The sequence below is a fragment of the Mugil cephalus genome, chromosome 20, assembly GCF_022458985.1.
Source record: "Mugil cephalus isolate CIBA_MC_2020 chromosome 20, CIBA_Mcephalus_1.1, whole genome shotgun sequence".
NCBI lineage: Eukaryota > Metazoa > Chordata > Actinopteri > Mugiliformes > Mugilidae > Mugil > Mugil cephalus.
In genome coordinates this window covers 5,483,683-5,496,092 of record NC_061789.1, presented here as the reverse complement: position 1 = coordinate 5,496,092, position 12,410 = coordinate 5,483,683, and the positions used below count along the sequence as shown (strand labels likewise).

The 12,410-nt window shown below is 40.2% G+C and overlaps 1 protein-coding gene across 2 annotated transcripts; it reads right to left on the bottom strand.

The window, feature by feature from the left end:
• Window positions 1-3,522: 3,522 nt before the first annotated feature.
• On the bottom strand, window positions 3,523-11,229 carry tnnt1 (troponin T type 1 (skeletal, slow)). Of its 2 annotated transcripts, XM_047572385.1 has the most exons (14): window positions 11,189-11,229; window positions 11,076-11,089; window positions 10,895-10,972; window positions 10,734-10,751; window positions 9,371-9,391; window positions 9,034-9,055; window positions 8,864-8,924; window positions 7,823-7,939; window positions 7,625-7,702; window positions 7,336-7,449; window positions 4,822-4,931; window positions 4,001-4,091; window positions 3,836-3,876; window positions 3,523-3,747 (listed from the first exon to the last, which is right to left on the bottom strand). In XM_047572385.1, the coding sequence occupies exons 1-14, from the start codon at window positions 11,212-11,214 to the stop codon at window positions 3,702-3,704; spliced, it is 837 nt and encodes a 278-aa protein (XP_047428341.1). In that variant the 5' UTR covers window positions 11,215-11,229; the 3' UTR covers window positions 3,523-3,701. The 2 variants fall into 2 exon arrangements, with proteins under 2 accessions (XP_047428341.1, XP_047428342.1); XM_047572386.1 differs by lacking the exon at window positions 9,371-9,391 and having other exon boundaries at window positions 11,189-11,216.
• Between the last annotated feature and the right edge of the window lie 1,181 nt (window positions 11,230-12,410).

Here is a 12,410-nt window from a genome sequence, read left to right as displayed (position 1 = left end):
GTCTCAATTTAATTTGTCTGTGTTTGGATGATGACATCTTGTTTGCGGCGTGTGTTGAGTGTACGTATCGATGCGTGTGTGTTTGTGGTTTCACTTTCAGTGTGTATTATATCATGTGACTGTAAATAAATAGCTGGATGAATAAAAGTGATTTGGTGGATGTGTTCAGGGTGCAGTATTTTAAAAACAATGATGATGTGTCATGCTTCACAGTGGGATTATTTCCTCTCATTCAACCAGTGGGATTGTTCCTCTAACGATCAGACGAGCTGAACCGCTTACATTCATTTTCTAAAGCGAACTAATCCATATAATTATTGCTGCCATTCGTCCCACTAATCCAGTTATTGAGGTGGAGCGTCTTTTTGTACCCCATCATATCCGAAAGCCGGTAAACTGCCGCTGTTGATTTAATGATGAGCGCGTGTGTACGTATGCGTGCCCTGTGAAAGCACAAGGGAAAGACTGGATTAACAGTTCGTCCTCTTTAGTCCTTGTCTCATGCACTGAGCCAAACATGTGAGGAAGGAATTAGCGATGGGAGGGCAGGGAGGGGGTTGTACATATGAAACATAATCACCGCAGACAGGAGATGCGGACTAGGTGAAGAAAAAGTGTTTTTGGACCTGGCATTTTTTCATGTGGATTTACTTAGACGTGTAGCGCCCGTCTAGACCAGACCAGACACCCCCACCCCATAGCAATGACACTCCTTGATGGCAGCAGCCATCCCCAGCAGGATGCAACCAAAAAATGTGTTAAGGAACAGCAAAAAAAAAAAAACATGAAAAACATCACAAGGTGTTGACCTGGTCTCCAAATTCACCAGATCCCAAATCTGTGGGATGGTCCACAGAGGCCCCTGCCCTCAAAAAGGCCCATGTCCATTATCTAATGAGTTGAAACTGTTTTGGAGGCACAATACTAGGAAGGTGGTCATAATGTTATGCCTGGTTGGTGTAAGTGGTCGCTCAATCAGTCAGTCAACAAACAAGACAAACAACAGACCAACCAGCCAACCAAGAGATCAAGCAAGCAACCGACCGACTAACCAAGCGATCAACCAACTAACCAACCAATCCACCAACCGATCAACCAACCGACCAACCAACCAAGCAATCAAGCAATCAACTAAGCAAGTAAGCAATCAACCAACTGACCAGCCAACCAAGCAATCAAGCAATCAACTAAGCAAGCAAGAAACTAATCAAGCGATCAACCAATTAACCAACCAACCGACGACCGACCAACCGAGCAATCAAGCAATGAACCGACCAATCGCTCAATCGTTGTATATTTAGTGATGATGAATTTCTATATTTCTCTATAACTAGTTGACATTTTTAAATACTTTAATTATACTTTCTAGTCAATAACAGAACCCTAAATATATATGTAGCCACATTATTTTACAAGGTTCACTTTAATGGTCCAGTGTCACTTTCCTTCAAACGTACAAATTCAAAGTCGCAGTCCACTTCCAACATCTGCCACCGTCTTCAGTTTGTATGGCATTGTTGATGTTATTTGTATTAATTTGGAGCTGAACGATACACAAGAGGCCAATACGTTGTGTCCTGAGCAGGAAGACATGTCAGAACTGAAGTGGTTCTGGGCTAAAATTCCTCTAAATTCCCTGTAGACGTTAGTTACTGGAAACATTTAGTTGCTCTGTCTATTTTTTGAAAGTAAATGTGCAAGTAGAATATTTGTGCTTGCATTTGTTTGCTCAGATTCTCTTTGTCTGACTCTTTTTTTTTTTTTTTGTAGAAATGCCAGAAATTCATAATATAATATAAGATATGTAATGGAAACAAGTTATAAAATACATGCACTGAAAATCCTTGTAAATCACTGACTGGATGCATCAGAGTGCAGTGGCAGTATTAGGCCACCTGAAGGAGCACTTCCTTTACTCTTATAACATTCCTTCATCTTGAGGTCAAAACTAGTTTGCAAGTCTAAAAAAGCTTCATATTGCATAACATTCTTGATCTTAACTCCTTCCCTTCCTTCCCTCCCCCCTTCACATAGCTTCAGTTATTTCCCATATCCCGCATGAGACCCCCCCCTCTACTTGCAGCGGGGGCGATGAGGAGCTCTGATTAAACTGATCTCCGGCACCACTGAGGGATGAGACATGCATGTTTGTGACGGGGTCTTGGTGATATATCAGGTGGTGCACGGTCGACTGTCTGTGCGTCAACATTACCAGCGGAGCATTAAATCCCTCACATTGCTCAGAGCAGGTGTACATTCAATGTACAATGTTGCAACAAAACTGTGCTATTGAATAGATTAGACTGTGTTTAAGGGTACATTTGTCCTGTGTTGACGTGAGTTTAGCTCAAAGGGTCCGGTCACTAATGAATACTGTTATATTTCAATGTGCCGGTCATATCACTAATCTAAACCACCCTCCGTCTTTGTGATATGTATTTATATTTAGGTACATGTTTCTCAGATCTGGACCCGCATCTGTGTTTTCCACGGAATCAGATGGAGGTTTGTTTTGCAGAGATAAGGAAAAACAAAAGTTATGTCTCCTTGAGTAATGCAGCAACGTTACTTGAGTTATGGTGTCGGCCGACAACGTGACATGAAATACGTGTAGATCAACATGTTTGATATGCGATGAGTAAAAGCCAGTGAGTATGTTGTGATGAAGATAGAGACAGAAATCTGTGATCCTCAAACAGGAGGATGACTCATATGTCTTTTATCCTCAGGTCACCCGAAGCTGCTGTTTTGCGAATGACATGTCAACTCCTCTTGTAACTAAATTCAGGAACCCCAAATCATTGTCAGTCCAGCTCTACAACAACTCATCTTCTTCTGATAACTCCATGTTATTAATGCACATTAATCCTTCCTATGTATATAATATGTATTTACTTCTGTCTCTATTTCTTGTGCATTTGTATGCAAAATGTCTTTTTTGCTTATACTATTTTATTTTATTTTGCAAAATATTTACTTTTATTATTTTTATTTTGTCATTTTATTTTGTAAACTTTTGTACATTTTTACTGTACTGTTTTTTTTAATTTTATTTTACAAGATTTTTCCATTTACAATTATTTTCATTATTATTTAAAATGTTCTTTCCAATGTATATAATATATATATTTACTTAATGTACATTTGCTCATATGCAAAATTTATTTTTATTCTTTTACTATTTTTATTTTTTATTATTTAAAAATTTTCTTTCCTAGATATATTATATATATATATATATATATATATATATATATATATATATATATATATATATTCAATATTCAATTTTTACTTATTTATTTTTACTATCCACCCGTTTTCTTTTTACTTGTGGTTCTGGTGCTGTTTGTTTATGTGCAACTAAGCTACTGTAAACAAACAGCTTCCCTTGTGGATCACTAAAGTCCATGTGTAATTGCAACAGAATGCAGCAAACTTGGCTTCAAAGTGAACTAATTGACATGTGAACAGGGCTTAATTCAATATCCCAAGGACAACACACATCACAGAAAGTCAACATTTAGTGGATGTAGTTTTATTATCAATAATGTTTCATATCAAGCAACAATATCCAATTGTCCTCATAAAAGGATCTGTCTCTAGAGGACTGTGGAGAATAAATGTCTGATTCCTCTTGTGATTCCTTTTTGTTTTCTTTACCACTTCACAGATCGTTTCATTTCTGTTTCATGTCCACTTTATTTCCAGCGTCCTCCCACCTTTCCTTTGCCGTGGACCTTTTTGCTGTGTGGTGGGAGGGAGAGTAGAGGATTGAGTGAAATGAAAATATGGGCGAAGTTGTGAAGATGAAAAATAACATTTATCTACTCACAATTTTTGAGCATGTTGGATTCGGTTAAGCAGCACAGTGATCTACAGGACACATAGAAAGAAATCTGATGAAATCTGATGTACAAACCTAAAACTCCCACCAGTCTGGTTGGAACCAAAGATGCTTTTTGGGTGATGAATAAAATGAATGCAGCCCCAGGATCACCTCATATCTCTGGTGTTTCATGTGCTCCATATGGTCAAACTTCTCAGATTCCAGCTGGTAGATCCAGTTCCACATTTCTTGAGCCCGTTTCCTTGGAAACAAAAAACAGGAAGTTAGAGGAAGAGGAAGAGGAAGAGGAAGAGGAAGAAGAAGAAGAAGAAGAAGAAGAAGAAGAAGAAGACAGGGCCGCCACAGCTAGTCGCCACACACACCTTGACTCACAGCGGAGTAGAAACGAAATTAGCTAAATTAGCCGAACTTAACGTAATGTCAGTGAAGGCAACCCCAGTGATGTGCCTACAGCTGTTGGCTAAGCTAATTACCTGGTGTCTCCTTGCTGGTTGTTAGCTGGTAGCTGACTGCTAGCCTCCTGGTCTGTTGTTTTCTAGTTGGACTGGGCTTCTAAATGGGTTTTGCCTTGGATCTTGGCATGAGGGATTGTAACATCTTATCGTTTGTCATAATAATTTGGTTTACTGGGTGTGTTTAATGGAAGCCCTAAGCCGCCATGCAGTCACACAAAATATTATTTTATCCACTTTCCTGTGATAACAAGTTTATTTCCTCTGTTTGAGTGTGTTTTTCTGAGATAATGAGATAGATAACTCAAGATCTTGAGGAAACAGAGGAAATTAACAATACATGAACAGATCATAGCCCAAGGCTTCGATACAATCAGTCATAAGCAGAACATTGAATTGTCACAAGATGATTGATGTTATTCACTCCTGCCGTCATTGTTCATGATGTAGTGGCTGATCGGTGTATGTTCTAATATTATGCTGTTGTTGCTTAGCCGTCTAATATAGGAAGGGACTCACTTGAGCCCGTCCTCCCTCATATTGTCGATGCCCAGCGGCTGTCGTCGATCAGCCAGAGTCTTCTTCTTGATCTCTCGGCCCGTGAGGCGTTTACCCTTCCTCGACTCGGCCTGAGACAGAGCACACACACGGTCACCATCATCTTCAATCAATAACAAATACTGTTTTGAAGAATTACTGAAAGAGCATTTATTAGCAAAACAGCTTTGTGTGTGCTAATGTTTAGTTTAGGCTACTGTGTACAATGTAAATTTGAATGGATTCATGAGATCCAAATTATGGTAATGGAATCACTTATAATGTATGTAGATATATAATTGGCCATCTGAGCATTTATAAATTTTTTTTTTTTAGTTTTGGGTGATTGTGTACTGCAGAGTAAGAGTAAATTGTGTTGAGTGTGGACTAGCAAGAAGAATAGCTATGGCCTTAGCTAAAGCTAACGGAGAGCCAAACAAATGAAACTTTGTGTGTGTATGTGTGTGTGTTTGTAATTACAAAGTTGCCTGGGTGGGGAGGTGTGTGTGTTGGTGTCTGTTGTTGTAACATAAATGTGTGGGACACAGGGATCAGCTGTATTAACAGCGGAGACATCTGATGAATGAACTGGTCTCAGCTGCGGCCCAGAGCTGCTGTTGCAGTGGCAACAACCTTTTCACTGGTCTCACATTCGGGCTCACTGTGACAAAACAGTAGCTCCTATCAGAAAAACAAGCAGCCTGTGGGCGTCGTAAAACCTTCCTGAAGACTTTGATATGTTTTTTTGTCCTTGGAGAGTTAATATTTTGGATCCACTTGCAAGTTAAAAACAAAGATCCTTATCCTTTTCTCAGAAAATCTTTGCATTGGAGTACCTCAGGGTTCAGTGCTAGGACCAATATTATTCAGATCATACATGCTTCCCTTAGGCAATATTATTAGAAAGCACGGCATAAACTTCCATTGCTACGCAGATGATACACAGCTGTATTTATCCATGAAACCAGACGAAACTAATCCGCTGGTTAAACTCCAAGTGCCTTTAAGACATAAAGACTTGGATGACCTGTAATTTTCTACTTTTAAACTCAGCCAAAACCGAAGTTATCATATTTGGCTCTAAACACGTCAGAGATTCATTATCTAATCACCTGCTTTTGTTGTATGGTGTTACCTTGGCCTCCAGTACTACTGTGAAAAACCTTGGTGTTATATTTGACCAGGATTTGTCCTTAAATTCTCAATAAAGCAGGTGACCAGGACTGCTTTCTTTCACCTTCGTAATATCATCAACATTAGGAACATCCTTTCTCAGAGTGATGCGGAATAACTAGTTCATGCATTTGTGTCTTTCAGGCTGGATTATTATAACTCGTTACTGTCTGGCTCCAAATACTCTTTAAAAAGCCTCCAATTGATTCAAAACGCTGCAGCAAGAGCACTGACAGGAATTAGCAAGAGAGATCATATTACTCCAGTATTAGCTTCTCTTCATTGGCTCCCTTTAAAATCTAGAATTGAATTTAAAATCCTCCTCCTTACATACAAGGCCCCGAAAGGCCTAGCTCCATCATACATGAAAGACCTCATAGTACCATACTGTCCCAACAGATCACTACGATCTCTAAGTGCAGGTCTGCTTGTGGTTCCTAGAGTTTCTAAAAGTAGAATGGGAGGTAGAGCCTTCAGCTATCAGGCTCCTCTCCTGTGGAACCAGCTCCCAGTTTGGGTTCAGGAGGCAGACACAGTCTCTACGTTTAAGGTCAGGCTTAAGACTTTCCTTTTTGACAAAGCTTATAGCTAGGGCTGGACTTAACCATCCCTTAGTTATGCTGCTATAGGCCTAGGCTGCAGGGGGACGATGCACTGAGGACATGTCCTCTCCTCTCTCTTCTCTGGCTCCTGTCCTCTAATATCTTATCATTTATTTTCTATCTCTTATAATTTATTTTCTATTACTAACCACTGTGTCTCACTCTCTCCCCTCCCTCTCCATCTTCTTGTGAGGGTCTCTGGTCTGGAGTGCTGAATATCAGACCTGTGGAGCTCCATAAACTACATCTGCTCCAGTCATCATGGCCTCCTCCAGTTGTCCACTCCTACCTAGATGAACAATTCACCAACCTGCCCATGATTCCTGTTATACTCACAAACTGTCACAGATCATCAGCTATGTGTTATATAACTAGACCCTGCATGTTTCCTTCAGGTTGATGTATGTATCTATGACAGAAGTTTGTTTATCTTGTTTCTCCTGCTCTTCTTTTCTCTCTATCTTCTCTGTTTCTACCCGACTGGCCTTCGGCAGATGGGTCCCTCCATGTGAGCTGGGTTCTGCTCAAGGTTTCTTCCTGTTAAAAGAGGCTTGCTCTGGAGGTTGCAGGCTGGTTTTTGTAAAGCATCTTGAGACAATTTGTATTGTTATTGGCGCTATATAAATAAAACTGAATTGAATGGAGTCCCTTTGCCTGAGGCCGCAGGCCCCGTAGCCCCTAATTAAGCCTCCACAGCTGCACAAACAGCTGGATGTCTGACCTTGGCCAGGAAGCCTCCAAAGTTTGCTCCCATGCCAGTTAACACTTTCTTCTTCTTGGCATCGTCGTCGGCCTTCTTCTTGGCCTCCTCTTCTTCTTTTCTGTGACGCTCTTCCTGCCAGATGGACACAGAAAGGAAAAATATTTCAAGCAACGCAGCTCGTTAAGTTATTTGTCTTCAAATATTCAAAGGAAAAACTGTACATATAACGGAACACAGTGTTTATCCTCCTAATGGACATGTTGTTACATGTTGGAGATTAGAGATGTGTTTCATGAGATTTTGTTACCGCAATCCTGTTCTGTCTGTCCTTCTCCTTCTCTGCTCTGACCCTCTGGATCTCTGCTCTCTCTGACCGACGACGCTCCTGAGGGAAATTAAAGTAAAAAAGAAGATTTAAGAAGTAGATTTAAGGAAGAAAATCCAGTTTATATTTCAGTGCTTATTCTGAACATCTTCTAAGTATTAAGTATGAAAGTAAACTTGCAATTCTCTCCATGAGACCAATGAGTTCTTCCTCGTCCTTCTTCCTCTGCTCGAAGTGTGCGTCGATCAGAGTGTGCAGCTCCAGTAAGTCCTTCTCCATACGCTTTCTGTGAATGTCCTGGTTGGAACAATGTCAGAGACAGATATCGGTACCGCCTTCTGGGTCCCGAGAAGATAACAGTGACATATGATGTATTAATAACCATTGGTCTTGACATATTATCTTTTGGGAATTCAAAGGTAGGTGAATTGTTACATGTCCAAATCATTGGCTCGAAGCTGAAGCCCAAAGTGCACTCCAAGCTGGAACACCCTCAATTATACAGTTGTCATGAATAGTGAAATGAACTGTTGAGAATAAAATCGTTTTTTTTTTTGTACCAGGTTGTAAACATGTTTAATAATGCTGTAATGTTGGGTTTTTTAACATGGGGGGAGCCTCAAGCGGCCACTCGATGAACTGCAAGTTTTTGCACTTCCACATGGGCTTCATCGCTCGGACCCGGAGGTCGCCGCTTGGGCCAAACATGGACCTCAGGTGTAGTTTTCTAGCTCATAAAATATGTTGATTAGCTGTTATAGATTGGCGGTTTAGGCTGCTAGCCTGACGTGCACCTGCCCCAGAAATGTAACTATGCACCAAGAGCGCAAGAGCTGTGATTGGTCCATTGTTAGTACCGTGTAACTGCTTCAGTATTTCTGGCTGCTTCTCCATCTCCAAAAATTTGGAATTGATTATTTTGGATAAATAAAGATGGAACTCATCGAAGAAAGGTCAACGGAGGAGGTTTGGCGATACAAATATTTGTATGATTCTGTATGACCCTACCTGACTAGCAAAAACAAAGACACAGCTGCGTCTAGAGTTTGGTTGGAGTTGTTACAGAGCTTGTTGGGACGGATATGAAAATGGTCCAAGTACCAACCAATGAGGAACTCCTGTGAAAGTTCATTGAACATTGAAATTTTCTGCCTTTTTGCCGACTGTTCATGGGAACATTTTTTTTGATGCAGCTGCAAAATCAAATATCTTCCCACTCACATCAAAGTCCACTCTCTCCCCCTCAGGAATCTTTGGAGGAGCAAGTTGAGGAACCATTGGCCTGAAACAAGGAAGGAAGAAGTACACATCTGCAAGTTACACAACATTATTTGGACAGAAAGACTTCTTCTACTACTATAAATCTCAGAAGAGAAGATGAATGAACATACTTGGGCTTGGGGCGCTCCTCCTCTGCACGGAAAAGAGACAAAAGAAATTTAAATGGTGAAAAGTTAAAATGTGAAATGTAATAATTAGTATGACTGAAAGCACAGGACTGGGAAAAGAAAACGCAATTATTAGTTGTGACAAAACTAAAACACCTTCTTTATTAATCCTGGACATCTGTCACTTACATTAAATCTGAAATAAATAAAGTGTCTCTACAGTAATAATTTAGAAGATTTGAGTACTAATAAGCATTGCTGTAAATATTTTTTGTTAAAGGAGCTCAGTAAGATTTGCAAATGTAAATCTAATTTTAATATGTTAGGTACCGTTTCTCACCTTCCTCCTGGGCGTCATGATCTGACGGAGCAGGCACATACAGACAGAATGAAAGATGGAGGTGTGGCAGCAAAATCAGACGTGGGGATGACAAAAGAGTTATCAGTTGTGGTTGAAATGAAATGCAAACGAGGTGAAAACCAAGGGAAAAAAGGAGAGGAGGGAGAGCAGGGGGGGAATTAAAGAGGAAAGGGAAGGAAAGTAACTCACATGAATATAGAGAGGCATAAATGGGTAGGGAAATAATAGGATAGAGAGAAAAAAGGTGAGAGAACAATGAAATGATTGTAAGAAGCCCCAAGTTACTATCGTTCAAACAGAAATAGTTTGACATTTTGGAATGCACTCTACACCCAGAAGTCAGCTAGCTTAGCTTAGCATAAAAACTAGTTGCTGCTAGCTATTAGCTACGTCCAGCTGTTTTGTGGTAAACTAAGCTAACCAGCAGCTGGATGCTGCCTTTACCAGAAACAAAGCAAGATACGTTCCAAAATATCGAGCTATTTCCGAACAGAACTACAATTTCCCATCATGCAAGTATGCGCCACCTACTGTGGCTGCAGGGAAATGTAGTTTCGTTGAACATTTCTGTGCACATTTTTTTTTTCCCCTATACAACGTTTGTGCTCATGTCTATCAGACTTTTTACTCCTACATTAAACATTCTCAGAGGGGAAATTAATTTATTAGGTTACATTAAACATTCCACTGGATCGTATATAGGACAGCAGTAGCTTTTTGAACCAATTAGAGACATCATAGATTTCAACCAACACAGCCGACATCACATAGCAAAACAAAAAATATTCAGGCGAGCCCAACAACTTCTTATTTTTTAACTGTGTGCCAAGTTTGATTACTCAAGAACAAAACCACTTCGAGCGATTCTGACTTTTGTGATAGAAACTTCAGTGTCTTGGCTTTTAAAAGAGACCAAGATCATGCATGAGCTCCAAAATGTTCATGAACAGCTTTCAATCTACTTTGGGTATGACCTTTTTTTTTTTTTTTGCAAAAAGTGGGCGGGGCTAAAGACCCACAAGCTAACCAGCAAAGTTCGACACTGAAATACAAACTGTTATTGTTATTATTATAATTATTATTATTATTTTCACCTAATTCTTGACAGAGCATGAATATGAACTCTGGTTCTTGGCCACCTAGGTTTAAACCCACAGAGAATGTCTTGCAGGAGTAAAACACATCTGATGTTTGCATGCAAACGTGTATTCAACCTATGCACAGGCGGACATTATTTCAAAATCTGCACATCTTAAAGGTAAAACATTTCCGCCAAAACAGATTATTATTAGCAGTGAATGTGGTGTTAAAGTGACACTGGTGGAGATGTATGTGTCCCTACCTTGGTACTCTTGAAGCTCTGATTGGCCGGATCAGCACAACGTCAGCCAGTGGGAGAGTAGGATAGAGAGGAAGTTGATATGTGAGTTAGTGCCAGTTAACTGTGTCTCTAGACAAGACAACAATCTTGTGTGATATGTGGTGCGGTCATCCCCAGCTGACCTCCATCTTCCTCCACCTCCACCTGCTCGTTCGCCTCCGCCTCCTCCTCGGGCTCAGCTTCCTGTTCCTCCTCAGCCTCTGGGAGAAGAAGAAACAAAGTCACATACAAGGACACCTGGGGCAGGTAATGCCTCCTCGGTGAAACTTTGAGTGTAAAATATGGATGCTCGGGTGCGCTTACCCTCCGTCTGTTCCCTAGAGAGAATAAATAAAGGAAAACATCATTTAACCACAACAGTTGATGGGTTAATAGTGAAATAAAGTGCTGTTAAAGGATCATTGGGTTCCACTCACTCGTATTCTTCTTCTACATCTGACATGGCTGAAACAAAGAGACACAAATGTCAGTCATGTCAGTACGATTAATGCGATGTAATCATCATCAGCCCATTTTTAAGACTCAAAAATTTGAAAAGCCCACCTCCAACCCCATTTATACGGAAGTCATATAAGGCGTTCTCAGAACTTTTTTTTTTTTTTAATGTGAATATAAAGGACTGAACTGAGTCGAGGAGAAACATATTGGAAGCTCAACAGTTGCCTAGACAGCAGCTATAACATGTTGCAACAAGGAGCTGTCCACACTCAAACACACACACGAAATCCAAACAGAGGCTCATTAAATCGACAGGCTTATAAATAAAGGCTTATAAACACGAACCCCATATACAGATGATTGTAACTCTGCTTGGGTCTAGCCAGACGTAGACTCAATTCAAGCAAAAAAACATTCTAAACATTGTATCTGTGCAGTAGTCGACGTAATGTATTGTAGAATGAGTCATATTCAGTACTCTGCTTTAGTCGTGGCAGTGTACTCTACTTTTGTAGATTACATCAACTTTGTTCAATTAGACTACTATGAGTTAAGTTTTTTTAAGTTTCATTTTTGTGCGTCTCATGTCATGATGTTTTTTCAGATTTTGGACATTTGGTCCCTTTGTTCATTTTTCCTGTGGTCTTTTTTGTCCTGAAAGTAATTTCTCGCTCACTAGTATATTGAACATTATCTTGTCGAAGGAGGATAATTTCGTCTCCTTCAGCCCAGGATCTTTTTGAAAGGATAGTACATTTATGCATAAATCACGCGACAATTTCTGATGTTTAGGTTATTTATCTGGTATACAGACAATAGGTATTAATTCAGTGCTGAGACTTCAGAGTATCCACCTTAAGGGTAGAAAAAACCAAAGCCCTCATCCAAGCAGACACAGTGACCTTGTTCTACCTAGGCTCCACCCATACAGAAGGGAGGAGCGCTGCCTCGCATGTGTCATTGAATTTCCGTGTGTAGCCTATTGCCTTTATCTGGTTTCCAGCAGGTGAAATATTGGGGTGTGATGTACTGTAGTCTATGCATAAACTGCAGCAAAGGGGAAAACAACTCCTTATATGGTGAGATAATGGAAGTAATATTCTTCCTGATTTTTCCCAGTGTTATACACAGGCTGAAGGCCCTACTTAACCCCTTAAGACAGTCTTCACACACTACGATTGCTCCTCTGGGCCAAGAAAT